Source organism: Dendropsophus ebraccatus, chromosome 11 (assembly GCF_027789765.1).
Source record: "Dendropsophus ebraccatus isolate aDenEbr1 chromosome 11, aDenEbr1.pat, whole genome shotgun sequence".
NCBI lineage: Eukaryota > Metazoa > Chordata > Amphibia > Anura > Hylidae > Dendropsophus > Dendropsophus ebraccatus.
Genome location: NC_091464.1, coordinates 9986201 through 10013439, shown reverse-complemented (window position 1 = coordinate 10013439; position 27239 = coordinate 9986201). Strand labels below are relative to the sequence as shown.

General features: G+C 50.3%; 2 protein-coding genes across 5 annotated transcripts in view; one reads left to right on the top strand and one right to left on the bottom strand.

Annotated features, from left to right (window-relative positions):
• LOC138767691 (complement decay-accelerating factor transmembrane isoform-like) overlaps positions 1–27239 on the top strand; it is a 176460-nt gene that overhangs the window by 105656 nt on the left and 43565 nt on the right. The window lies entirely within an intron of this gene.
• LOC138768109 (membrane cofactor protein-like) overlaps positions 1281–27239 on the bottom strand; it is a 41298-nt gene continuing 15339 nt past the window's right edge. The window contains exons 8-11 of one of the 2 annotated variants that reach the window (XM_069946165.1): positions 9671–9850; positions 5926–6135; positions 1940–2159; positions 1281–1414 (exon numbers count right to left, since the gene is read on the bottom strand). In XM_069946165.1, coding sequence (XP_069802266.1) covers positions 1408–1414; positions 1940–2159; positions 5926–6135; positions 9671–9850 — 617 coding nt within the window. In that variant the 3' untranslated portion in view covers positions 1281–1407. Of the gene's footprint in view, positions 1415–1935; positions 2160–5925; positions 6136–9670; positions 9851–27239 lie in introns of those variants that run through there. The other variant, XM_069946166.1, reaches the window with a different exon arrangement.

Here is a 27239-nt window from a genome sequence, read left to right as displayed (position 1 = left end):
TGGATTCCTGCAGAATTGTGGCTGCAGCTCTGGATTCCTGCAGAATTGTGGCTGTAGCTCTGGATTCCTGCAGAATTGTGACTGCAGCTCTGGATTCCTGCAGAATTGTGACTGCAGCTCTGGATTCCTGCAGAATTGTGGCTTTGCTCCATTTTAAAAAAAAGTTGCTTTTGTTAAATTAGACGTAGCTCTGAAGATATATGTACATATAGAACTATCCTGAGGACTGACGTGAGGGGTGTTAAAGTAATGAGCGAGAAATCGTTCATTGTGATCTTTCAACATGTTCTCAAATCATCCTTGGTCGTTCGCTAAAAATTCGCAGATCGCTTCGTGTACCCAGTCTTTCACAGATTCACCCTATGTGTGAGATGGGCTTAAGCGATCTTAAAACGATTGCAATAACTATTTTTTAAACGATTTTTAACTTCGTCTAAACGCTGATCGTTATAAAAACCAAATCGTTGCTCCAAATTGTTAAACGATCGATAGGGCGAATTACCGCTCCATGTAAACGGACCATAACTGATGACAATCATATACACTAATGGGCCTGGTTAGGTGCGCTAACTGAAGGGAGAGTTGTACAGCAATGGGACAGGGATGAGTATCAGCTACAGGATGGGGAACTATAGGTACCGTAATGGAGGACAACAGAGACTGGTACAAGACAGCAGCAACAGGCAGGAGACTATAAGTTACAGCAACAGGGCAGGGGCGATGATCAGGACAGGAAGAGGTTAATCTGTGTTATGCATATCCTAACTATACATACAGAAGAGAGATCAGAGCTGTCAGACGCCGGCCCCTCCTGTCATCCTCACTGCAATTGGTCTACCTGTAAAGATGGAGCCATCCAGGACTGAGCCAAGTGCTGATAGGTCCCTGGCTGGATGCTGCGACCTGTCGTCACTCCATGATGTCACAACTTAAAACTCACTGTACAGTTTGCAATTAGAGATGGCAATTGGCAATTGGAAATGAGTGAAGCAAAGCACTTTGTTTGATCAGCTCTCCTCTCACCAAGCCTCCTCCCTGTCAGTGCTGCTCCGCTTCCTGCCGCTCCACCCAGGGTGCCGAGGAAAAGCTGGATCCAATCCTGGAAAACAGGGAGAAGTTTCCCAGGATTGGATCCGGCTTTTCCCGACATCCTGGGTGGAGCGGCAGAGAGCGGAGCAGCACTGACAAAGGAGGCTTGGTGAGCGGAGGCGCTGATCAAACAAAGCGCTTCCTTCACTCATGTCTATTGGCAATCAACAGATCACACGTTTAAGTGGAACTGAAAACAAATAATTAAAGGTGTTTTTATTATCTCAAAATTTCACAGTCAATGTTCAGTACTGCCATACAACGTGTATGCTGTATACTATGGTTTATTCTCTTCATCTCTTCTTATCGTCTTGATACTCACCACCTGAAATAAAATGACATTTATTAAAGTGAATATATCACCTAGATTTTTTTTTTTCTTCAGTCTAACACGTCCATTTGGAATTTTGGGCTGTAGATATACATATTGTTAGCGATGTCCGTGCAGCCCTTGCCCTAATCTGTTATACATTACCTCTCCACGCTCCTGGCCTCCTCCTGCCCTCTGCTTGCTTCCCGGCTCCGTGGCTCTAGCTTCAAAGTCTCTGAGCGACAGGCCGCTCAGCCAATCACTGGCCAGGACCGTCAGCTTAGAGTAAGACCGGGAGCGCGGAGAGGTCATTGTATAACAGTTTAGTCAATTGTTAGCTGTCGGCTGTTTTTGATGTTGGACCTAAAGACCCGATCAGCCGATGCTCGTTCTCTCTATTACACGGAGTGATAATTGCCCGTATCAGCCGATTACCGCTCCGTGTAATTGGGCCCTTAGATCATCACTACATATATCTCTAGCAAAATTCTTATTACTGAGTAGTGTATGAATTCAAATCCACAGAGATAAAACCCTTACCTTTGACAACTTGGGAGTTCAGGTAACCACTTATAACGTAACCAACTAAACTGGCACTCGCTGCTGCTGCTGCTTCCAGCAACCGTATAGCCTTCATCACACTGAATGTGGATCTTGTCTGACACAGAGAAAGCATGCCCGTCTCTTTCTGGGGAGTAATCTTCTCCATTCTTCAGTCGAATACGTCCATTTGGAATTTTGGGTGAACTGCACCCATACCCTAATAACCACATATTATAAAGGGACATTAACAACACTGAAAAGAGTTTAAAAAAAAGGCAATTTTAACTATAATAGTATCATGATGTCAGTAATGTCATGTCAGTAAATCATAAGATCAAACCATCTAATAGCGATTGCTTATCTAGAGCAGTGCTTCTCCACTCCAGTCCTTGTGGCCACCAACAGGTCATGTTTGGAGGATTTCCTTAGAATGTCACAGGTGATATAATTATACCGTGAAACAGGTATTATCCCAGGTGTTTTTCATATGGAATATCCCCAAACCATGACCTGTTGGTGGGCCATGAGGACTGAAATTGAGAAGCACTGCTCTAGAGCATAGACTCTTCTATGGAACTGGAATACATGGTCTAGTCTTCACATCGTGCATCTATTATTGAGCGTGTTGTTTGTTTACTGGTTGTTCCTCCTATTTTAGTAGATAGGGAATCTGCCCTACCTAATGGTGCGTTTACACAGACAGATTTATCTGACAGATCTGAAGCCAAAGCCAGGAACAGACTATAAACAGGGATCAGGTCACAAAGGAAAGACTGAGATTCCTCCTCTTTTCAAATCCATTTCTGGCTTTGGCTTCCAAAATCTGTCAGATAAATCTCTCTGTGTAAACGCACCCTAAGGTGATGACAGTGTGTTGTAGCTGGCAGTCCCCTACTGAGCATGGTACTTTATACATGGTAATTTATCTGTGCAGTGTATTACACACAATCTCAGGTCTCCTACTGTAATCAAGAGTCAAAGAGGATTTGTGGCTCAGTGTTTGTGCTGCACTGTGGCACACCTTACCACTTTTTCCTCCTCCCACTTCTTCATGAATAATCTCTGCTGCCCGCCCTCCTGCTCGCTCAGCTGTCAGTGTTTCTGATTGCAGATCAGTCCTCTGTAGGCAGAGAGTCCAACCTTATTGGGAATTCTTTGCACTTCTTTGATAGAATAATATAATTATTGATATAAAAATTATAATTTCCATCAGAGGAATTAAACCAAGGGAATAAAGGAGATTCAACTATATCTGAATGTTTCTTTCCAACATAAACTGCCTACAGAGGACTGATTTGCAATCAGTGACACTGTAATCAGAGGAGGAGGCCAGGAGTGTGGCACAAACAGCTCCTCTTTGACTCTTCATTACAGCTGGAGACGTGAGATTGTGCATAATCCACTGCACAGAAAAACACCAAAAGGCACCATGCTCACTAGGGGACTGCCAGCTACAGCACACTGTCAGCACCTCAGGTGGGGCCCAGGAGCTGACAGATTCCCTTTAACCACTGCATCCTCGGAACATGCTACAAAAGACTTGCCAAATTGGAGATGCTCTGACCCAGTTGTCTAACCATCACAATCTTCTTGTTGTCAAAGATATACCCTATATATTTATTTAGTTGGGAAAAAAAAGTTAATGTTCACTTTCTAACTTCTTTTTGTCCCTTAACAGTTATTGTAATGTAGTAATTGACATGTATGTTACCAGTCAGTAATACACCAAACAACAATAAAAAAAGTGATATCAATTAAAGACCACCTGCCAGCTCTTCTGACCTGTCTTTTTTAGCATATACTTATATTCCCTGTAAAGTTATGAGTTAAATATCTCTCCATTGTTGACATCGATGCACAATGGCGTGCTTGTATTAGAAAAGCAATGTCCCACAAGACTTTGCTGAGATGTTTTAGCCTTCCTTCTATATTGTGATTCCATGACTGAATTTGCACTCCACCGGCCCTTTAATGTGCATTTTGTTATCCCTCTGTTGTTCTTGGATATGTCCATTAACACACATGGACAAAAGGCTTCCTCCCCCGAATCTGACTGTTCCCTTAAAGGGGTTATCCAGCACTACAAAAAGATGGCCACTTTTCCCCCTACTGTTGTCTCCAGTTCAGGGGCGGTTTGAAATTAAGCTCCATTTACTTCAATGGAACTAAGTTTCAAAACCCCACCCAATCTGGAGACAAGAGTAGGGGGAAAGTGGCCATGTTTTTGTAGCGCTGGATAACCCCTTTAAGTTAGCCCTCTTTACCCTTGATTCTTCGAGACCCATTTGCAACCATCAGAGTCCAGTCTTTTGACTTTAGTCTCATTGCTCCAAATCACCCATTTCCACCCGCCATCTTTACCAAAGGTTCAGTCTGTCACCCAACCAAATTCTTAGTAAAGTGAAGTTTGATCCGCTTATCTCTAATGGTGGTTTTATCCAAGCAGTTCATCATGGTGGTAAAATATGGTAGCGATGTAGACTTATTATTTATAGTTCTACTATAAAGATTATATACAGCACTAACCCAATTGGCTTCCATATAGGTGAGCTGCAATGTTGTATCATCGTGTATAACTCCTATATAAATGAATCGACCATTTATGTAATGTATGGGGGCTCTCACTAAGGGTCCATTTACACAGAAAGATTATCTGACAGATTATCTGCCAAAGATTTGAAGCCAAAGCCAGGAATGGATTTGAAAAGAGGAGAAATCTCAGGCTTTCCTTTATCACCTGATCTCTGTTTATAGTCTGTTCCTGGCTTTGGCTTCAAATCTTTGGCAGATAATCTTTCTGTATAAATGGACCCTAATGCTACGTTTACACGGAGCGGTTATCGGGCAAATTTTCGCGATAACGATCGAATTTGAACGATAATCGTACGTGTAAACGCGGCGAACGATCGAAAAATCGTTCATTTTGATCTTTTAATGTGTTCATAAATCGTTGTTCGCAAAAAATTCGCCGATCGTTCCGTGTAAACAGTCGTTCACTGATTTTACCTATGTGTGAGATAGGCTTAACCGATCGCAAAACGATCTCAAAAAATTTTTCTGTATGATATATCGTTCCATCTAAACACTGATTGTTATAAAAAAAAAAATCGTTACTTCGAAATCGTTAATTGTACGATCGGGCCAATAATCGCCTCGTGTAAACTTAGCATTAGGGCCAAATTAGACGACCCAATCACTATAGTAAATGAGCATTGATTTCCCAGATCAGCTCTATTACATGGCCTGATTATCGTGCAGCAAGGGATATACAGTATATATGTATCTTGTTAGCGATGTCCGTGTTGCATGCTCAATGTAAAATAATAAAATTCATACATAACTGTCCACGCTCCCGGGGTTCTCGTCGATTCTGTCCACTGTCCGCTGCCTCCAGTGGAACGTCAGAGCCGATCTGTAAAATGACAAGCTGCTCAGCCAATCACTGGCTGAGACAGAACCGCTGCGACCAGTGATTGGCTGAGCAGCCTCTAACTTCAGAGACCGGCTCCGAAGTTTCACCGGAGGCTGCGGACAGTGGAGAGAAGTGAAGAGAACTCCAGGAGTGTGGACAGGTATATATGAAGTTTATTATTTTACACTTTTAAAGCAAGGGCTGCACGGACATCGTTAACAAGATACACACACATATATATATATCCCTTGCTGCATAACATAATTTTTTTTTACACATTTACGCTATTACACATATTGATGCGCGCCCAGCAGCGGATGATTTTTGGTCCGGACCAGGAGGCATGATCGTTGTCTTTGATTGTTGTCTTTATTACACGGGGCGATGATTTGCCAAATCGGCCTGATAACCAGCAGATTATCGCTCCGTGTAACAGGGCCCTTAGTGTTAACAAGGATATCACAGGAAGATGGCTGCCGAGTGACGGAGCTATCATTGCCGATCATCAGGCATCGGGAGAAATTCCATGAAGAATTGTAGTACAATATTATAATGGTCACATCATACTTACGCTTCTCACATATTGGAAGTTCAGGATGCCATTTTAAATCCTCTTTACAGGTTAGGGTGCTTTCCCCATTTAATACAAAATTGCTGTTACAGTCCACTTTAACCGAGTCATTAATCAGGAATCCTTCCTCCACTGTCCCGTTGTCGAAATGTTTGAGTTTCCCTTTTTTGACCCCTCCATTTATTAAATGAGGCGGGTAACAGAAGTTTCCTATAAACAAAAGCACAGAAAGTCATAAAGATTCAGTGGAGGCTTCAATGCCCCTTTTTAACCAGTTCTGCCTTAAAGGAGAACTCTGCCCAGATGTAAAAATACAAGGGGGCAGGGAGTGGTGGAAATATAATAAAGATGATTTACTTACCCGTCCCTGTGCTCCTGCAGCCGCACCGTCACCACTGACTGTCATCCTCCAGTCTCCTGAATCTCCCGGCTTCCTGTGTCATCAGGACCCCGGAGGAACTCCCCGCTCAGCCAGTCAGTGACTGCAGAGATCACCCGTCTTAGTCACTGACTGGCTAAACAAGCATTTCTAAACTGGGTCTTGACATCACAGGACTGGGAGCTACAGGACACCAGTGGCCGCTGTGGAGACATTGGGCCAGGTAAGTATAACTTTTGTATAATGTCCCCAACACCTCCAGCCTGCCCTGTTATATATATATATTTGTCTGGAGTTCTAGTTCTACTAGTAGCCCGCAAAGTTTACAAAAGTTAAAAATAAAATCTTGTTTCCCTGTGTTCCCCTTGACACTGCTGCTAACTGTATTACTGGGGTGAGAGGAGAAGTGCTGCCTTGCATTGATTGGCTGAAGAGGAGCACTGATTGGCTGAAGAGGAGCACTGATTGGCTGAAGAGGAGCACTGATTGGCTGAAGAGGAGCCGTTTGAAATTCCCGTCTCTCCTCTTCAGCCAATCAGTGCACTGAAGAGCGGAGCCGGGGATGTCTGAAGACCTGCTGCGCGGAGCAGGTAACGTATGACCATGGGCCGGCGGGGGCGATCGGAACAGCGACGGCGGGGGGGGGTGGCCATCGAGCCGGCGCAGGGGGCTGCGGGGGGCCGGGCTGTGGGCGGGGGGGCGGCCGGAATATCGCGCGACGACTGTTTACACGGAACGCTCGGCGAATTTTTTGCAAACGACGAACGACTATTTGATGACATGTTGAAAGATCAAAACGAACTATGTCTTGTTCGTCGTTTGATCGTTCGCTGCGTTTACACGTACGATTATCGTTCGAATTCGATCGTTATCGCGCAAATTTGCACGATAATCGTTACGTGTCGTTAATGCACCATTACACATAGCAATTATCTGCCGAATCAGACCGATCCAGGCAGATATCAGTCCGTGTAATAAAGACAACAATCAGCCAAAGAGCTGATATTCTTTCAGTAGGTTTGTAAATCGGCTACGTATGCTAGTGATATGCAGCTGACGGCTGAAGACTGTGTAAAAAAAAAGCTGTCGCTGACACTTCTGGCCCAGTCTCTTCTCTGCTAGATCGGCATTAACTTACTGACACTATACACAGCTGCACATGGTTATCAATGACTGGTTTACATAGAAATGAATTGAGATGTATACTTACCCATGTTCCCCTGGTGTCCTGCTGCCTTTTTGTGTGTTGCCCACTCACCGCAGCTGCTGCTGATCAGTGACAGGCCGCTCAGCCAATCACTGGCCACACTGGCCCATCTCTGTCAATGACAGGCTGAGCGGCCTGTCACTGAAGACATGGGGCCAGGAGTGTCAGTGGTGGCTGCGGTGAGTGGGCAACACACAAGAAGGCAGCAGGACACCAGGGGAACATGGGTAAGTATACATCTTTATTCAATTCTATGTAAAGCAGGGGCTGCCCAGTCATCTCTAACCATGTGCACACAAAATTCTGAAGCCGTGTGTAGGATCAGTAAGTGAAGATCGGCACTCGCTTACAGTGCAATGTCGGACCATCTACTATGGAGCATTGTACATGATACAGCTGCAGCCTGTCAGACTGTATGACACAGGAGACACAGGCAGAATGATCAGTTATAGAACTCTGCAACTGATCATTCTATGGGCTCTATGGGACTATAAATGAGCATCTTATCTCTTAAGCCCCCATACACTTAAGACTTATGTCGGCTGAACCCACTGCTCACAGCAGATTCGACTGTCAGCCTAGCGTGTATGGGGCCGTTCTAAACCACCACCTGACGGATGACGTGGTGATAAGGGTCGGTCGTTATAGAAAACCATGGCAGACCCCTTTGTTCAGAAAGACATAAGCTGCAGTTAGAGTGTTTGTGTACGAATTACCCCTCCCACAGGGGCGCTCTGTTGTGTGCAGTCAGTTATTGGAGGTGTATGGCCACCTTTGGGGCAGATCTAAGATCTTCACGCCATAGAAGGGACATAGAGATAAGAAAGGAGGATGGAGATGCCAGGTGCTATTTACTAAGTGATTATATGATCATGTAGTTCACCGGAAGCCGGGGGAGTCAGGACAGACCCTTCTCCTGGAGCAGAGTTTGCCGGAACTCCGAGGTGTGGTGGTGCTCGTGGAAGGAATAGTCCCAAATACGTAAAAGAGATAAATCCCGGCACTCACCAGTTGCTGATTCTTTAAGGTTTATTGGAGTTTATGTGTATCAGCAACTGGTGAGTGCGGGATTTATCTCTAATAAGACCATTTTCCTGTGGCACATACTGGGATGAAACAGATGGCACTGTTAAGATCCCTGGTGGAGGACAGTTAAAGGGATATTCCACTCTTTCCATAACTTTTGATATGTTGCTGCCCATGGTGAGACTAACAATTCCTTCCATACCTCTTATTATCTATTCAGTCTCCTTACCCCAGTTCTAAGCTGCTGCTTTTTGCTGAAAACACTAAAATCTGTGTGTGTGAGCCTTTCTCTCTGTCTCTCTCCTCCCGCTTCCTTCTGAGACGGATGGTGTAAACAAATCCCTGACTGGCTGTATCTGCAACATTGTAGCTTCTTTGTAATGCTGGGAGGGATAATCACAGTGAGGTCCTTAGCAAATTGTAATGTTGGGACGGTTATTGTGAGAACAAAGAAGCTACAATGTTGCAGATACAGCCAGCCAGGAGGGGGGGGGGGTCAGAGAGAAAAGCTCACACACAGATGTTTGTGTCTTCAGCAGAAAGCAGCAGCTGAGAACTGGGGAAAGGAGATTGAATAGGTAATAACAAGTATGAAAGAAATTGTTATGGTGGTTTTACACGGAACGATTTATCGTTTGAATTTGCACGATAACGATCGAATTCGAACGATAATCGTACTTGTAAACGCAGCGAACGATCAAGCGACGAGCGAGAAATCGTTCATTTTGATCTTTCAACAAGTTCTCAAATCGTCGTTGATCGTTCACAAAAAATTCGCAGATCGTTCCGTGTAAACATTCTTTCAACGATTTCACCTATGTGTGAGATAGGCTTAAGCGATCGCAAAACAATCGCATAACGATTTTTTCGTACGATTTATCGTTCCGTCTAAACGCTGGTCATTATAAAATAAACATTGTTCATTCAAAATCGTTAATCGTGCGATCGGGCGAATTATCGCTCCGTGTAAAAACCACCATTAGTCTCACCATGGGCAGCAATAATGGAAACAAGTGGAACACTCCTTTAATTCTACATGTCTGGGGTCCTGCTGCCACTCAGTAGTCTGCAATCAAACCCTGCCATCAGGACTGTCATTGTGTGGTGCACCTGACACGCTCCTCTGTACTTACGCTCACATCTAGGCAATGAGGGCTCCCACTGGCTGTGGATATTGCATTTAACATCTCGTGCGCCGTTCATAATGAAGCCTTCAAGACATTCAAATGTAACCAATGAATTCATTGGATATGGTCCTACAAACCCCGACACTTTTCTTGCAGCAGGGACTACCGGGGCTGGGCATTCAACCACTAGAACAAGTAGAATACTCATAATTAGATAATTGGTGAGCCTAATATTACTATATATATATATATATATATATATATATATATATATACACACACACAATACAATATCCTATAGGAAGTTTGTGACACTCACCGCCAAAAGTCCATTTAATAACTAAAGAGCAGGGGTGTAATATCCAAAGGTAAGGCAGGGACCATTGACCTCTACTTGTCAACATGGCCCTTATGACCTGGTGATGCACCAACATATCTTAGGCTAGGTTCACACTGTGTTTTTGCTGTCCATTTAACGCAGAGGTCTCAAACTCGCGGCCCTCCAGCTGTTGCCAAACTACAATACCCATCATGCCTGGACAGCCAAAGCTTTAGCTTTGGCTGTCCAGGCATGATGGGAATTGTAGTTTGGCAACAGCTGGAGGGCCGCGAGTTTGAGACCCCTGGTTTAACTTGTATGTAAAAGGAAAAACATTGTGATGCTGTATGCCAAACTGCAGAATCTGTTTTCATTGACTTATCAACTGCTGTATGTCATAGATATAGATATGCAGGACATACAGCAGCTGATAAGTACTGGAAGACTTAGGATTTTTTTTTTTTTTATTATTCAAACACTTTATTAAAAGACAGTCATGGGTACAAGCCATTGCCCAAGATGCTAAGGCACACAGATGATATGCATTGAACAACAGCATTTGACAACACATCAAGTACGTGTAGCAGTACAGTTCTACCGCATAGCCCAAAGAGGATCTCAGCCTAAGGTTCAATATGCATGTCAACAGGGCTAAGTAGGGCAGGAGCGGTATCTGACAGCTCACTATTGTAACGTTTTAGCAGCTAGTGACCCAGACAAAAAGAAAACACAAACTTAGCAACAAACTGGTAAAGACTAGGGAAGAGTGTAAAAGAAAAGGAAGGGGAGAAAGATTTGGAGACCAGCACAGTCCCGAGGAGGGGGGAGGGGGGAATACCGGGTCCACAGGAAGATCAGTCAGAGAGAGCCCAGGTACATACAGAGCCACAGTGATCCTACTGACCAGGTCCAGGCGACCCATAAGAGCGATATAGGGGATTGTCCATGAATGTCAACCAAAGTGACCACATAGCCGTTGTCGCTGGGGGTGCGTCCATGTGCTCCGCTCTCATCTCCTCCATACGGTGTAGGTGCTGGATTTCAGCGAACCATTCCGTTACAGTGGGCGAGCGCTCCGACTTCCATTTCCTAGGGATCACTGTTCTGGCCGCTAGGAGCAAGAAGCGAATAACGCTTTTCTTACACTGTGAGAGAGTGCCTGGAATCATGGAGAGCAGGTAGGTGGAGGGCTGATCAGCAAGACGTACTCCAGTTATCTCGCGAATCAGTTCCGCAACCGCCGTCCAGAAGCCCCGTAATTTAGTACACTCCCACCAAATGTGTCTCATGGTGCCCTGGCTTTGTCCACATCGCCAGCATAGATCTGATACCGCCGGATAATATGAATGGAGCAGAGTTGGCACTCTGTACCATCTTGACAGCACTTTAAAGTTAGTTTCCTGGGCTTTGCTCGCCACTGATGATTTATGGCACAGATAAAAAGCTTTCTCCCAATCAATTCTCGAAAAGGGCTGCCCTAGTTCCATCTCCCAGCCCACCTGATATGGAAGCTTGGCATCAGGGAGAGGCTGCGTCAGAATAACATAAACAAGCGACACCACATGAGTAGGCGCTTCCGCTAGCACGCAGAGCTCTTCAAAGGGCAGGAGTTGTCTATGAAGTAGCAGCGAGCGCACTGAGGTATTATAGAAGTGCTGCAGCTGCAGGTACTGCCAGTCATATCGCTGTAGGCGATTCTGCTCAGGGATCAGCGCCGCAAGGGGCAATAAGGCTGAGGCATTAGTGACCTGGCGGAATAGAAATCTACTGCCCATTGAATGCAGTAAAAAGTCTGCGTCAAGTGTGCCGGGGGGGAAATCAGGATTATCGAGAATTGGCGTGAGAGGGCCATCTGGAGTAAACAGCAACGTCCGCGCCAGTTTCCTTTGGAAGACGGACAGGGATGTACGGGCAATCAGGGGAATGCGGGCGAGCACTGTCGAAGACAATGCCGCCGGTCTTACCCATACTATTGTAGGAAGGGCGTATCTCGAAAGGGACTGTTCCAGTTGAACCCATAGGACGGCCTCGGAGCGGTGGAAAGCATCCAGCGTACGAGTCGCTACAGCTGCCAGATAATATTTATATGGATCAGGGAGTGCCAGACCACCATGCTCCTTAGCCAAAGTAAGGGTACTTCTAGCAATTCTCGGACGAGCTCTCATCCAGACGAATCGCAAAAACACCGCCGAGACGTCGCGGAAAAAAGCTCCAGGAAGAGCAATAGGGATGGTCTGAAACAGGTACAGCAAGCGTGGGAGCAGATTCATCTTTAGTATATTTATTCGCCCCAGCCATGAGAAGTCTTTGCGGTCCCACTTGCCAAGGTCCCCCTTAAAACTAGCTAAAAGCGGGGAAAAATTTAATTCACGGATTCGGGATAAGTCAGCTGGGACATGAACCCCTAAATATTTGAAAGACGTGTCGGTCCATTTAAACGGGAAGCGGCAGCGCAGCGCAGGGACCTCAGCCCGCGGGAGGGTTACATTCAAGGCCACACTCTTGGCGAGGTTGATCTTATGATTGCTCACAATACCAAACTCATGTAAGGCAGACATGAGAGCCGGCAGGGAGGTTCCGGGCTTCGTGATATACACTAGAAGGTCATCCGCAAATGCAGAGCACTTGAAATGCATGTCTCCCACCTGTATGCCCATAATATCGGCATCCTGACGGATGGCCCGCAGAAGGTGCTCCATGGCCAGGACGTACAGCATCGGGGACAGAGGGCACCCCTGCCTAGTTCCATTATGTATAAAGAACGGTGCAGATAGCGACCCATTAATGCGAAGCTGCGCCGTCGGGTTCTTATACAGGGCCAGGATTCTATGAACCGCTAGTGGTCCAAGTCCCATATTACGTAGTACACCCTCCAGGAACGGCCAGCCCACCCGATCAAAAGCCTTCTCTGCGTCTAACGAAAGCATCATACAGGGGAGCTTGGTAAGGCGCGCATGACGGATTAAAGAGAAGGTCTTAAGCGTATTTTCACGGGCCTCCCGAAGAGGGATAAAGCCCACCTGATCCGGGTGGATTGTACGTCTCAGGAGGGGCGCCACTCTATTAGCTAACAGTTTCGCATACAGTTTCGCGTCCGTATTTATCAGGGAGATGGGGCGATAACTAGGGCACAGATTGGGATCTTTCCCCTCTTTCGGGATGACTACTATATGTGCTCGCAGGAAGGACGGAGGCAGGGGAGATTCAGCAGAAATGTTATTAAGAGCCGCGAGCAGGCTCGGGCCCAGTTCCCCCTGTAGACTTAGGATTTTTTAATAGAAGTCAGTCACAAATCTCAGACACTTTTTAGCAAAAGTTGATTTGAAAGAAAAAAAAATGTTGCTGGAGTTGCCCTTTAACTCCTTATATAATTTCATATACATCCGCTTTTATACATTGCATGAAGACTATAAACATAATGTGAATAGAGCTTTAGGGTATGTTCACACTAAGCAATCAGCGCAGAATTTCAAGTGGAATTTCAGCTTGAAGTTCCACCTGAGCCATTGATTCAATAGGATGCCTTACACCCACTGCTCCATCCAGCCAAAGAATTAACATTTAAAGTGACTCTGTACCCACAATCTGACCCCCCCCCCACCCCAAACCACTTGTACCTTCGGATAGCTGCTTTTAATCCAAGATCTGTCCTGGGGTCTGTTCGGCAGGTGAAGCAGTTATTGTCATAAAAACAACTTTTAATCCTGCAGCGCTGTGTCTAACGGCCGGGGCTTACATTTGTATATGCATTAGGCTGGCACCACCTCTCTGTCCTTCCTCCCCACCCTCCTCATCATTAGGAATGATCCAGGAACATTTACTGCTGTTTGAGCTTTGCACAGGTGTATTAACGATCTAGCACTTGTCATTATACACACAGGTGGGGAATAGGGAGCAATCTGCCTGGATCATTCCTAATGATGAGGAGGGTGGGGAGGAAGGACAGAGAGGGTGTGCCAGCCTAATGCATATACAAATGTAAGCCCCGGCCGTTAGACACAGCGCTGCCGAATTAAAAGTTTTTTTTAAGAACAACAACTGCATCACCTGCCGAACGGACCCCAGGACAGATCTTGGATTAAAAGCAGCTATCTCAAGGTACAAGTTGTTTGGGGGAGGGGAGGTCAGATTGTGGGTACAGAGTCGCTTTAAATTCTTTTTTATGCCGTAACTTGCATAAATTTGGCATTTTTTGGTGACAGCCGTCCAAAAAGAAACAGCCAAAACAAGACGTTGTGTGAACAGAGCCTGAGGGGACTATTACACAGGCTGATGAAGTCTCGACTGATATTTTACTAGGCCTATTACAAGCAAGGGCTGTATATATACACTGCACAAAAAATAAAGGGGGACACTTAAACAACACAATATACCTCCAAGTACATCAATCTTCTGTGAAATCAAACTGTCCACTTAGGAAGCAACACTGATTGTCAAATTCTTGGTAATAAGCAAGACACACACAAAATAAAGCAGGGTTCTGCAGGTGGGGACCACAGACCACTTCTCAGTATCTCTGCTTTCTGGCTGATGTTTTGGTCACTTTTGTTGCTGGAGCTTTCACACTCATGGTAGCATGAGACGGACTCTACAACCCACACAAGTGGCTCAGGTAGTGCAGCTCATCCAGGATGGCACATCAATGCGAGCTGTGGCAAGAAGGTTTGCTGTGTCTGTCTGTGTAGTGTCCAGAGGCTGGAGGCGCTACCAGGAGACGTGGAGGGCAACAACCCAGCAGCAGGGCCACTACCTTCGCCTTTGTGCAAGGAGGAATAGGAGAAGCTCTGCCAGAGCCCAGCAAAATCACCTCCAGCAAGCCACAAATGTGCATGTGTCTGCACAAATGGTTAGAAACTGACTCCACGAGGATGAGGGTCCGATGTCCACAGATGGGTTCCTCCTATTCAGGGCCGATTCTGGGGTCTTTGCCGCCAGAGGAAAACCTCAGACGGCCACCCCCTAACTGGCACCCGAACGGCGGCGGGACAGGTGAGCGACTGCAGGGCTGCTGTCATTTTTGTTAACTAAAATGACAGCAGGGGGAACATTATGTCGTCCACTGCAGGACCGCAGAATCTGAGGCAGAATGCTCATTCTGCCTCATGGCAGAAGCGGCCCTGCGCCTAATGCAGGACAATGTTAGACCTCATGTGGCTGGAGTGTGTCAGTAGTTCCTGCAAGATGAAGGCAGTGAAGCTATTGACTGGCCGCCTGTTCCCCAGGTCTGAATCCCATTAAGGACATCTGGGATATCTTGTCTCGCTCCATCCACCAATGTCACATTGCAGCACAGACTGTCCAGGAGATGACGGATGCTTTAGTCCAGGTCTGGGAAGAGATCCCTCAGGAGACCATCCACCACCTCATTAGGAGCATGCCCGGGCCTTGCAGGGAGGTTATACAGACACCTCATCAGGAGCATACCCAGGCCTTGTAGGGAGGTCATACAGACACCTCATCAGGAGCATGCCTAGGCGGTGTAGAGAGGTCATACAGACACCTCATCAGGAGCATGCCCGGGCCTTGTAGGGAGGTTATACAGACACCTCATCAGGAGCATACCCAGGCCTTGTAGGGAGGTCATACAGACACCTCATCAGGAGCATGCCTAGGCGGTGTAGAGAGGTCATACAGACACCTCATCAGGAGCATGCCCGGGCCTTGTAGGGAGGTTATACAGACACCTCATCAGGAGCATGCCTAGGCGGTGTAGAGAGGTCATACAGCCACCTCATCAGGAGCATGCTTGGGCCTTGTAGGGAGGTCATACACCTCATCAGGAGCATGCCCAGGCCTTGTAGGGAGGTTATACAGACACCTCATCAGGAGCATACCCAGGCCTTGTAGGGAGGTCATACAGACACCTCATCAGGAGCATGCCTAGGCGGTGTAGAGAGGTCATACAGACACCTCATCAGGAGCATGCTTGGGCCTTGTAGGGAGGTCATACACCTCATCAGGAGCATGCCCAGGCCTTGTAGGGAGGTCATACAGACACCTCATCAGGAGCATGCTTGGGCCTTGTAGGGAGGTCATACACCTCATCAGGAGCATGCCCAGGCCTTGTAGGGAGGTTATACAGACACCTCATCAGGAGCATGCCCAGGCCTTGTAGGGAGGTCATACAGACACCTCATCAGGAGCATGCCTAGGCGGTGTAGAGAGGTCATACAGACACCTCATCAGGAGCATGCCCGGGCCTTGTAGGGAGGTTATACAGACACCTCATCAGGAGCATGCCTAGGCGGTGTAGAGAGGTCATACAGCCACCTCATCAGGAGCATGCTTGGGCCTTGTAGGGAGGTCATACACCTCATCAGGAGCATGCCCAGGCCTTGTAGGGAGGTCATACAGACACCTCATCAGGAGCATGCTTGGGCCTTGTAGGGAGGTCATACACCTCATCAGGAGCATGCCCAGGCCTTGTAGGGAGGTTATACAGACACCTCATCAGGAGCATGCCCAGGCCTTGTAGGGAGGTCATACAGACACCTCATCAGGAGCATGCCCGGGCCTTGCAGGGAGGTTATACAGACACCTCATCAGGAGCATGCCCAGGCCTTGTAGGGAGGATATACAGACACCTCATCAGGAGTATGCCTGGGCCTTGTAGGGAGGTTATACAGACACCTCATCAGGAGCATGCCTAGGCGGTGTAGAGAGGTCATACAGCCACCTCATCAGGAGCATGCCCAGGTGGTGTAGGGAGGTCATACAGCCACCTAATCAGGAGCATGCCCAGGCCTTGTAGGGAGGTCATACAGACACCCAGTGGCGGTCTTTGGCACCAAGCACACCAAGCGATCGCTTGGGGCCCCCAACATCCAGGGGGGACCCCACGCCCCGCTCTTGTGCTCAAGACCGCTGGACAGGGCTGCTGCTGTTCCGCTCGCTGCTGCCATCTAAACTGTAATTATGAGCACTCGTAATGAGGGCTCATAGTTACATGCAGCAGCACTGACAGGGCGGGAGACATTGGCTCCATTCCTGTCAGTCACTCCTGTGGCCACAGGAAGGGTTTTCCCTGCGGTCACAAGTGGCAGCTTTGTCCTTGTGGTGCCAGTGCTCCAGTGACATCACTGGAGCATCGGCGCCAGGACAAGGAGAGTGCGGCCTCTTGTGATCTCAGGGAAAACCCTTCCTGCGGCCACAAGAGTGAAGAGAAGAGGAGACGCCCGGACCCAGGTGAGTATAAGTGTTTGTTTTATTGTGTTATATACTATATGGGAGGGGGAGCACACAGGGGTCTGTTTAACTGGGGGAGCGCACATCGGGGGTCTATATAAATGGGGGGAGCACACAGGGGGGCTATATAACAGGGAGAGCACACAGGGGGGCTATAGACTACTGGGGCTTCACAGAGGGGTCTATATACTACTGGGGGCAGCACACAGGGGGTCTATATATTACTTGGGGCAGCAGAATGGGGTCTATATACAACTTGGAGAGCACACAGGAGGTCTATATCCAAGTGGGGGAGCACACAGGGGGGCTATATACTACTAGGGGAGCACACAGGGGTCTATATACTACTGGTGGGTCACACAGGGGGTCTATATACTACTGGGGGAACATACAGGGGGTCTATATACTACTTGTGAGGCACACATGTGGTCTATATATAACTGGGGGAGAACACAGGGGTCTGTATACTACTGGGGCAGCACACAAGGGGTCTATAAAATACTGGTGGGGCACACAGGGGGTCTATATACTACTGGAGGAACCACACAGGGGGTTTATATACTACTGCAGGAGCACACAGGGGTCTATATCCAAGTGGGGGAGCACACAGGGGTCTATATCCAAGCAAGTGGGGGAACACACAGGGGGGCTAAATACCCCTGAGGGAGCACACATGGGGCCTATATACTAGTGGGGGAGCACACAGGGGGTATATACAACTGGGGGCAGCACGCAAGGGGTCTATATACAACTGGGGCAGCACACAGGAGGTCTATATACTTCTGGGGGAGCACACGGGGGGGCTATATATAACTGGGGGAACACACAGGGGTCTATATACTACTGGGGGAAGCAAACAAGGGGTATATACTACTGGTGTCAGGACACAAGGACTATATACTATTGGGGGCAGCACACAAGGAGTATATATTACTGGCGGTAGCGCAAAAGGGGTATATACTACTGGGGGCAACATACAGCGGTCTATTGTTTTGGAACGCGTGTCGAGGGGGGAAGGCCCCAGACATAATTTCGCTTGGGGCCCCAGAAATGCCAAGACCGCCCCTGCAGACACCTCATCAGTAGCATGCTCAGGCCTTGTAGGGAGGTCATACAGACACCTCATCAGGAGCATGCCCAGGCCTTGTAGGGAGGTCATACAGACACCTCATCAGGAGCATGCTCAGGCCTTGTAGGGAGGTCATACAGACACCTCATCAGGAGCATGCCCAGGCCTTGTAGGGAGGTCATACAGACACCTCATCAGGAGCATGCCCGGGCTGTGTAGGGAGGTCATACAGACACCTCATCAGGAGCATGCCCGGGGCTTGTAGGGAGGTCATACAGACACCTCATCAGGAGAATGCCCAGGCCTTGTAGGGAGGTCATACAGACACCTCATCAGGAGCATGCCCGGGCCTTGTAGGGAGGTCATACAGCCACCTCATCAGGAGCATGCCCGGGCCTTGTAGGGAGGTCATACAGACACCTCATCAGGAGCATGCCCAGGCCTTGTAGGGACGTCATACAGCCTCCTCATCAGGAGCATGCTTGGGCCTTGTAGGAAGGTCATACACCTCATCAGGAGCATGCCCAGGCCTTGTAGGGAGGTCATACAGACACCTCATCAGGAGCATGCTCAGGCCTGGTAGGGGGGTCATACAGACACCTCATCAGGAGCATGCCCGGGCCTTGTAGGGAAGTCATACAGCCACCTCATCAGGAGCATGCCCGGGCCTTGTAGGGAGGTCATACAGACACCTCATCAGGAGCATGCCCGGGGCTTGTAGGGAGGTCATACAGACACCTCATCAGGAGCATGCCCGGGCCTTGTAGGGAAGTCATACAGCCACCTCATCAGGAGCATGCCCGGGCCTTGTAGGGAGGTCATACAGACACCTCATCAGGAGCATGCCCAGGCCTTGTAGGGAGGTCATACAGACACCTCATCAGGAGCATGCCCGGGCCTTGTAGGGAGGTCATACAGACACCTCATCAGGAGCATGCCCGGGCTGTGTAGGGAGGTCATACAGACACCTCATCAGGAGCATGGCCGGGCCTTGTAGGAAGGTCATACACCTCATCAGGAGCATGCCCGGGCCTTGTAGGGAGGTCATACAGACACCTCATCAGGAGCATGCCCAGGCCTTGTAGGGACGTCATACAGCCTCCTCATCAGGAGCATGCTTGGGCCTTGTAGGAAGGTCATACACCTCATCAGGAGCATGCCCAGGCCTTGTAGGGAGGTCATACAGACACCTCATCAGGAGCATGCCCAGGCCTTGTAGGGAGGTCATACAGACACCTCATCAGGAGCATGCCCGGGCCTTGTAGGGAGGTCACACAGACACCTCATCAGGAGCATGCCCGGGCCTTGTAGGGAGGTCATACAGACACCTCATCAGGAGCATGCCCGGGCCTTGTAGGGAGGTCAAACAGCCACCTCATCAGGAGCATGCCCGGGCCTTGTAGGGAGGTCATACAGACACCTCATCAGGAGCATGCTCAGGCCTTGTAGGGAGGTCATACAGACACCTCATCAGGAGCATGCCCAGGCCTTGTAGGGAGGTCATACAGCCTCCTCATCAGGAGCATGCTTGGGCCTTGTAGGAAGGTCATACACCTCATCAGGAGCATGCCCAGGCCTTGTAGGGAGGTCATACAGACACCTCATCAGGAGCATGCCCAGGCCTTGTAGGGAGGTCATACAGACACCTCATCAGGAGCATGCTCAGGCCTTGTAGGGAGGTCATACAGACACCTCATCAGGAGCATGCCCAGGCCTTGTAGGGAGGTCATACAGACACCTCATCAGGAACATGCCCGGGCCTTGTAGGGAGGTCATACAAACACCTCATCAGGAGCATGCCTTTGTCTTGTAGGGAGGTCATACAGACACCTCATCAGGAGCATGCCAGGGCCTTGTAGGGAGGTCATACAGACACCTCATCAGGAGCATGCCTGGGCCTTGTAGGGAGGTCATACAGACACCTCATCAGGAGCATGCCAGGGCCTTGTAGGAAGGTCATACAGCTACCTCATCAGGAGCATGCCTGGGCCTTGTAGGGAGGTCATACAGACACCTCATCAGGAGCATGCCTGGGCCTTGTAGGGGGGTCATACATCTCATCAGGAGCATGCCCGGGCCTTGTAGGGGGTCATACATCTCATCAGGAGCATGCCCGGGCCTTGTAGGGAGGTCATACAGACACCTCATCAGGAGCATGCCCAGGCCTTGTAGGGAGGTCATACCGACACCTCATCAGGAGCATGCCCGGGCCTTGTAGGGAGGTCATACAGACACCTCATCAGGAGCATGCCAGGGCCTTGTAGGGAGGTCATACAGCTACCTCATCAGGAGCATGCCCGGGCCTTGTAGGGAGGTCATACAGCCACCTCATCAGGAGCATGCCCGGGCCTTGTAGGAGGGTCATACAGACACCTCATCAGGAGCATGCCCAGGTGGTGTAGGGAGGTCATACAGACACCTCATCAGGAGCATGCCCAGGCCTTGTAGGGAGGTCATACAGACACCTCATCAGGAGCATGCCCGGGCCTTGCAGGGAGGTTATACAGACACCTCATCAGGAGCATGCCCAGGCCTTGTAGGGAGGATATACAGACACCTCATCAGGAGTATGCCTGGGCCTTGTAGGGAGGTTATACAGACACCTCATCAGGAGCATGCCTAGGCGGTGTAGAGAGGTCATACAGCCACCTCATCAGGAGCATGCCCAGGTGGTGTAGGGAGGTCATACAGCCACCTAATCAGGAGCATGCCCAGGCCTTGTAGGGAGGTCATACAGACACCCAGTGGCGGTCTTTGGCACCAAGCACACCAAGCGATCGCTTGGGGCCCCCAACATCCAGGGGGGACCCCACGCCCCGCTCTTGTGCTCAAGACCGCTGGACAGGGCTGCTGCTGTTCCGCTCGCTGCTGCCATCTAAACTGTAATTATGAGCACTCGTAATGAGGGCTCATAGTTACATGCAGCAGCACTGACAGGGCGGGAGACATTGGCTCCATTCCTGTCAGTCACTCCTGTGGCCACAGGAAGGGTTTTCCCTGCGGTCACAAGTGGCAGCTTTGTCCTTGTGGTGCCAGTGCTCCAGTGACATCACTGGAGCATCGGCGCCAGGACAAGGAGAGTGCGGCCTCTTGTGATCTCAGGGAAAACCCTTCCTGCGGCCACAAGAGTGAAGAGAAGAGGAGACGCCCGGACCCAGGTGAGTATAAGTGTTTGTTTTATTGTGTTATATACTATATGGGAGGGGGAGCACACAGGGGTCTGTTTAACTGGGGGAGCGCACATCGGGGGTCTATATAAATGGGGGGAGCACACAGGGGGGCTATATAACAGGGAGAGCACACAGGGGGGCTATAGACTACTGGGGCTTCACAGAGGGGTCTATATACTACTGGGGGCAGCACACAGGGGGTCTATATATTACTTGGGGCAGCAGAATGGGGTCTATATACAACTTGGAGAGCACACAGGAGGTCTATATCCAAGTGGGGGAGCACACAGGGGGGCTATATACTACTAGGGGAGCACACAGGGGTCTATATACTACTGGTGGGTCACACAGGGGGTCTATATACTACTGGGGGAACATACAGGGGGTCTATATACTACTTGTGAGGCACACATGTGGTCTATATATAACTGGGGGAGAACACAGGGGTCTGTATACTACTGGGGCAGCACACAAGGGGTCTATAAAATACTGGTGGGGCACACAGGGGGTCTATATACTACTGGAGGAACCACACAGGGGGTTTATATACTACTGCAGGAGCACACAGGGGTCTATATCCAAGTGGGGGAGCACACAGGGGTCTATATCCAAGCAAGTGGGGGAACACACAGGGGGGCTAAATACCCCTGAGGGAGCACACATGGGGCCTATATACTAGTGGGGGAGCACACAGGGGGTATATACAACTGGGGGCAGCACGCAAGGGGTCTATATACAACTGGGGCAGCACACAGGAGGTCTATATACTTCTGGGGGAGCACACGGGGGGGCTATATATAACTGGGGGAACACACAGGGGTCTATATACTACTGGGGGAAGCAAACAAGGGGTATATACTACTGGTGTCAGGACACAAGGACTATATACTATTGGGGGCAGCACACAAGGAGTATATATTACTGGCGGTAGCGCAAAAGGGGTATATACTACTGGGGGCAACATACAGCGGTCTATTGTTTTGGAACGCGTGTCGAGGGGGGAAGGCCCCAGACATAATTTCGCTTGGGGCCCCAGAAATGCCAAGACCGCCCCTGCAGACACCTCATCAGTAGCATGCTCAGGCCTTGTAGGGAGGTCATACAGACACCTCATCAGGAGCATGCCCAGGCCTTGTAGGGAGGTCATACAGACACCTCATCAGGAGCATGCTCAGGCCTTGTAGGGAGGTCATACAGACACCTCATCAGGAGCATGCCCAGGCCTTGTAGGGAGGTCATACAGACACCTCATCAGGAGCATGCCCGGGCTGTGTAGGGAGGTCATACAGACACCTCATCAGGAGCATGCCCGGGGCTTGTAGGGAGGTCATACAGACACCTCATCAGGAGAATGCCCAGGCCTTGTAGGGAGGTCATACAGACACCTCATCAGGAGCATGCCCGGGCCTTGTAGGGAGGTCATACAGCCACCTCATCAGGAGCATGCCCGGGCCTTGTAGGGAGGTCATACAGACACCTCATCAGGAGCATGCCCAGGCCTTGTAGGGACGTCATACAGCCTCCTCATCAGGAGCATGCTTGGGCCTTGTAGGAAGGTCATACACCTCATCAGGAGCATGCCCAGGCCTTGTAGGGAGGTCATACAGACACCTCATCAGGAGCATGCTCAGGCCTGGTAGGGGGGTCATACAGACACCTCATCAGGAGCATGCCCGGGCCTTGTAGGGAAGTCATACAGCCACCTCATCAGGAGCATGCCCGGGCCTTGTAGGGAGGTCATACAGACACCTCATCAGGAGCATGCCCGGGGCTTGTAGGGAGGTCATACAGACACCTCATCAGGAGCATGCCCGGGCCTTGTAGGGAAGTCATACAGCCACCTCATCAGGAGCATGCCCGGGCCTTGTAGGGAGGTCATACAGACACCTCATCAGGAGCATGCCCAGGCCTTGTAGGGAGGTCATACAGACACCTCATCAGGAGCATGCCCGGGGCTTGTAGGGAGGTCATACAGACACCTCATCAGGAGCATGCCCGGGCTGTGTAGGGAGGTCATACAGACACCTCATCAGGAGCATGGCCGGGCCTTGTAGGAAGGTCATACACCTCATCAGGAGCATGCCCGGGCCTTGTAGGGAGGTCATACAGACACCTCATCAGGAGCATGCCCAGGCCTTGTAGGGACGTCATACAGCCTCCTCATCAGGAGCATGCTTGGGCCTTGTAGGAAGGTCATACACCTCATCAGGAGCATGCCCAGGCCTTGTAGGGAGGTCATACAGACACCTCATCAGGAGCATGCTCAGGCCTGGTAGGGGGGTCATACAGACACCTCATCAGGAGCATGCCCGGGCCTTGTAGGGAAGTCATACAGCCACCTCATCAGGAGCATGCCCGGGCCTTGTAGGGAGGTCATACAGACACCTCATCAGGAGCATGCCCGGGGCTTGTAGGGAGGTCATACAGACACCTCATCAGGAGCATGCCCGGGCCTTGTAGGGAAGTCATACAGCCACCTCATCAGGAGCATGCCCGGGCCTTGTAGGGAGGTCATACAGACACCTCATCAGGAGCATGCCCAGGCCTTGTAGGGAGGTCATACAGACACCTCATCAGGAGCATGCCCGGGGCTTGTAGGGAGGTCATACAGACACCTCATCAGGAGCATGCCCGGGCTGTGTAGGGAGGTCATACAGACACCTCATCAGGAGCATGGCCGGGCCTTGTAGGAAGGTCATACACCTCATCAGGAGCATGCCCAGGCCTTGTAGGGAGGTCATACAGACACCTCATCAGGAGCATGCCCAGGCCTTGTAGGGAGGTCATACAGACACCTCATCAGGAGCATGCCCGGGCCTTGTAGGGAGGTCACACAGACACCTCATCAGGAGCATGCCCGGGCCTTGTAGGGAGGTCATACAGACACCTCATCAGGAGCATGCCCGGGCCTTGTAGGGAGGTCAAACAGCCACCTCATCAGGAGCATGCCCGGGCCTTGTAGGGAGGTCATACAGACACCTCATCAGGAGCATGCTCAGGCCTTGCAGGGAGGTCATACAGACACCTCATCAGGAGCATGCCCAGGCCTTGTAGGGAGGTCATACAGCCTCCTCATCAGGAGCATGCTTGGGCCTTGTAGGAAGGTCATACACCTCATCAGGAGCATGCCCAGGCCTTGTAGGGAGGTCATACAGACACCTCATCAGGAGCATGCCCAGGCCTTGTAGGGAGGTCATACAGACACCTCATCAGGAGCATGCTCAGGCCTTGTAGGGAGGTCATACAGACACCTCATCAGGAGCATGCCCAGGCCTTGTAGGGAGGTCATACAGCCACCTCATCAGGAACATGCCCGGGCCTTGTAGGGAGGTCATACAAACACCTCATCAGGAGCATGCCCAGGCCTTGTAGGGAGGTCATACAGACACCTCATCAGGAGCATGCCTTTGTCTTGTAGGGAGGTCATACAGACACCTCATCAGGAGCATGCCAGGGCCTTGTAGGGAGGTCATACAGACACCTCATCAGGAGCATGCCTGGGCCTTGTAGGGAGGTCATACAGACACCTCATCAGGAGCATGCCAGGGCCTTGTAGGAAGGTCATACAGCTACCTCATCAGGAGCATGCCTGGGCCTTGTAGGGAGGTCATACAGACACCTCATCAGGAGCATGCCTGGGCCTTGTAGGGGGGTCATACAACTCATCAGGAGCATGCCCGGGCCTTGTAGGGAGGTCATACAGACACCTCATCAGGAGCATGCCCAGGCCTTGTAGGGAGGTCATACCGACACCTCATCAGGAGCATGCCCGGGCCTTGTAGGGAGGTCATACAGACACCTCATCAGGAGCATGCCAGGGCCTTGTAGGGAGGTCATACAGCTACCTCATCAGGAGCATGCCCGGGCCTTGTAGGGAGGTCATACAGCCACCTCATCAGGAGCATGCCCAGGCCTTGTAGGAGGGTCATACAGACACCTCATCAGGAGCATGCCCAGGTGGTGTAGGGAGGTCATACAGACACCTCATCAGGAGCATGCCCGGGCCTTGTAGGGAGGTCATACAGACACCTCATCAGGAGCATGCCTGGGCCTTGTAGGGGGGGTCATACATCTCATCAGGAGCATGCCCGGGCCTTGTAGGGGGGTCATACATCTCATCAGGAGCATGCCCGGGCCTTGTAGGAAGGTCATACAGACACCTCATCAGGAGCATGCCCAGGCCTTGTAGGGAGGTCATACAGACACCTCATCAGGAGCATGCCCGGGCCTTGTAGGAGGGTCATACAGGCACCTCATCAGGAGCATGCCCAGGCCTTGTAGGGAGGTCATACAGACACCTCATCAGGAGCATGCCCAGGCCTTGTAGGGAGGTCATACAGACACCTCATCAGGAGCATGCCCAGGCCTTGTAGGGAGGTTATACAGACACCTCATCAGGAGCATGCTCAGGCCTTCTAGGGAGGTCATACAGACACCTCATCAGGAGCATGCCCGGGCCTTGTAGGGAGGTCATACAGACACCTCATCAGGAGCATGCCCGGGCCTTGTAGGGAGGTCATACAGACACCTTATCAGGAGCATGCCCGGGCCTGTAAGGGAGGTCATACAGACACCTCATCAGGAGCATGCCCAGGCCTTGTAGGGAGGTCATACAGACACCTCATCAGGAGCATGCCCAGGCCTTGTAGGGAGGTCATACAGACACCTCATCAGGAGCATGCCCGGGCCTTGTAGGGAGGTCAAACAGCCACCTCATCAGGAGCATGCCCGCGCCTTGTAGGGAGGTCATACAGACACCTCATCAGGAGCATGCTCAGGCCTTGTAGGGAGGTCATACAGACACCTCATCAGGAGCATGCCCAGGCCTTGTAGGGAGGTCATACAGCCTCCTCATCAGGAGCATGCTTGGGCCTTGTAGGAAGGTCATACACCTCATCAGGAGCATGCCCAGGCCTTGTAGGGAGGTCATACAGACACCTCATCAGGAGCATGCCCGGGCTGTGTAGGGAGGTCATACAGACACCTCATCAGGAGCATGCCCAGGCCTTGTAGGGAGGTCATACAGACACCTCATCAGGAGCATGCCCAGGCCTTGTAGGGAGGTCATACAGCCACCTCATCAGGAACATGCCCGGGCCTTGTAGGGAGGTCATACAAACACCTCATCAGGAGCATGCCTGGGCCTTGTAGGGAGGTCATACAGACACCTCATCAGGAGCATGCCTGGGCCTTGTAGGGAGGTCATACAGCTACCTCATCAGGAGCATGCCCGGGCCTTGTAGGGAGGTCATACAGACACCTCATCAGGAGCATGCCCGGGCCTTGTAGGGGGGGTCATACATCTCATCAGGAGCATGCCCGGGCCTTGTAGGGGGTCATACATCTCATCAGGAGCATGCCCGGGCCTTGTAGGGAGGTCATACAGACACCTCATCAGGAGCATGCCCAGGCCTTGTAGGGAGGTCATACAGACACCTCATCAGGAGCATGCCCGGGCCTTGTAGGAAGGTCCTCCAGCCACCTCATCAGGAGCATGCCTTTGTCTTGTAGGGAGGTCATACAGACACCTCATCAGGAGCATGCCCGGGCCTTGTAGGGAGGTCATACAGCCACCTCATCAGGAGCATGCCTGGGCCTTGTAGGAGGGTCATACAGACACCTCATCAGGAGCATGCCCAGGCGGTGTAGGGAGGTCATACAGACACCTCATCAGGAGCATGCCCGGGCCTTGTAGGGAGTTCATACAGACACCTCATCAGGAGCATGCCTGGGCCTTGTAGGGAGGTCATAGAGCCACCTCATCAGGAGCATGCCTGGGCCTTGTAGGGGGGGGGGTCATACATCTTATCAGGAGCATGCCCGGGCCTTGTA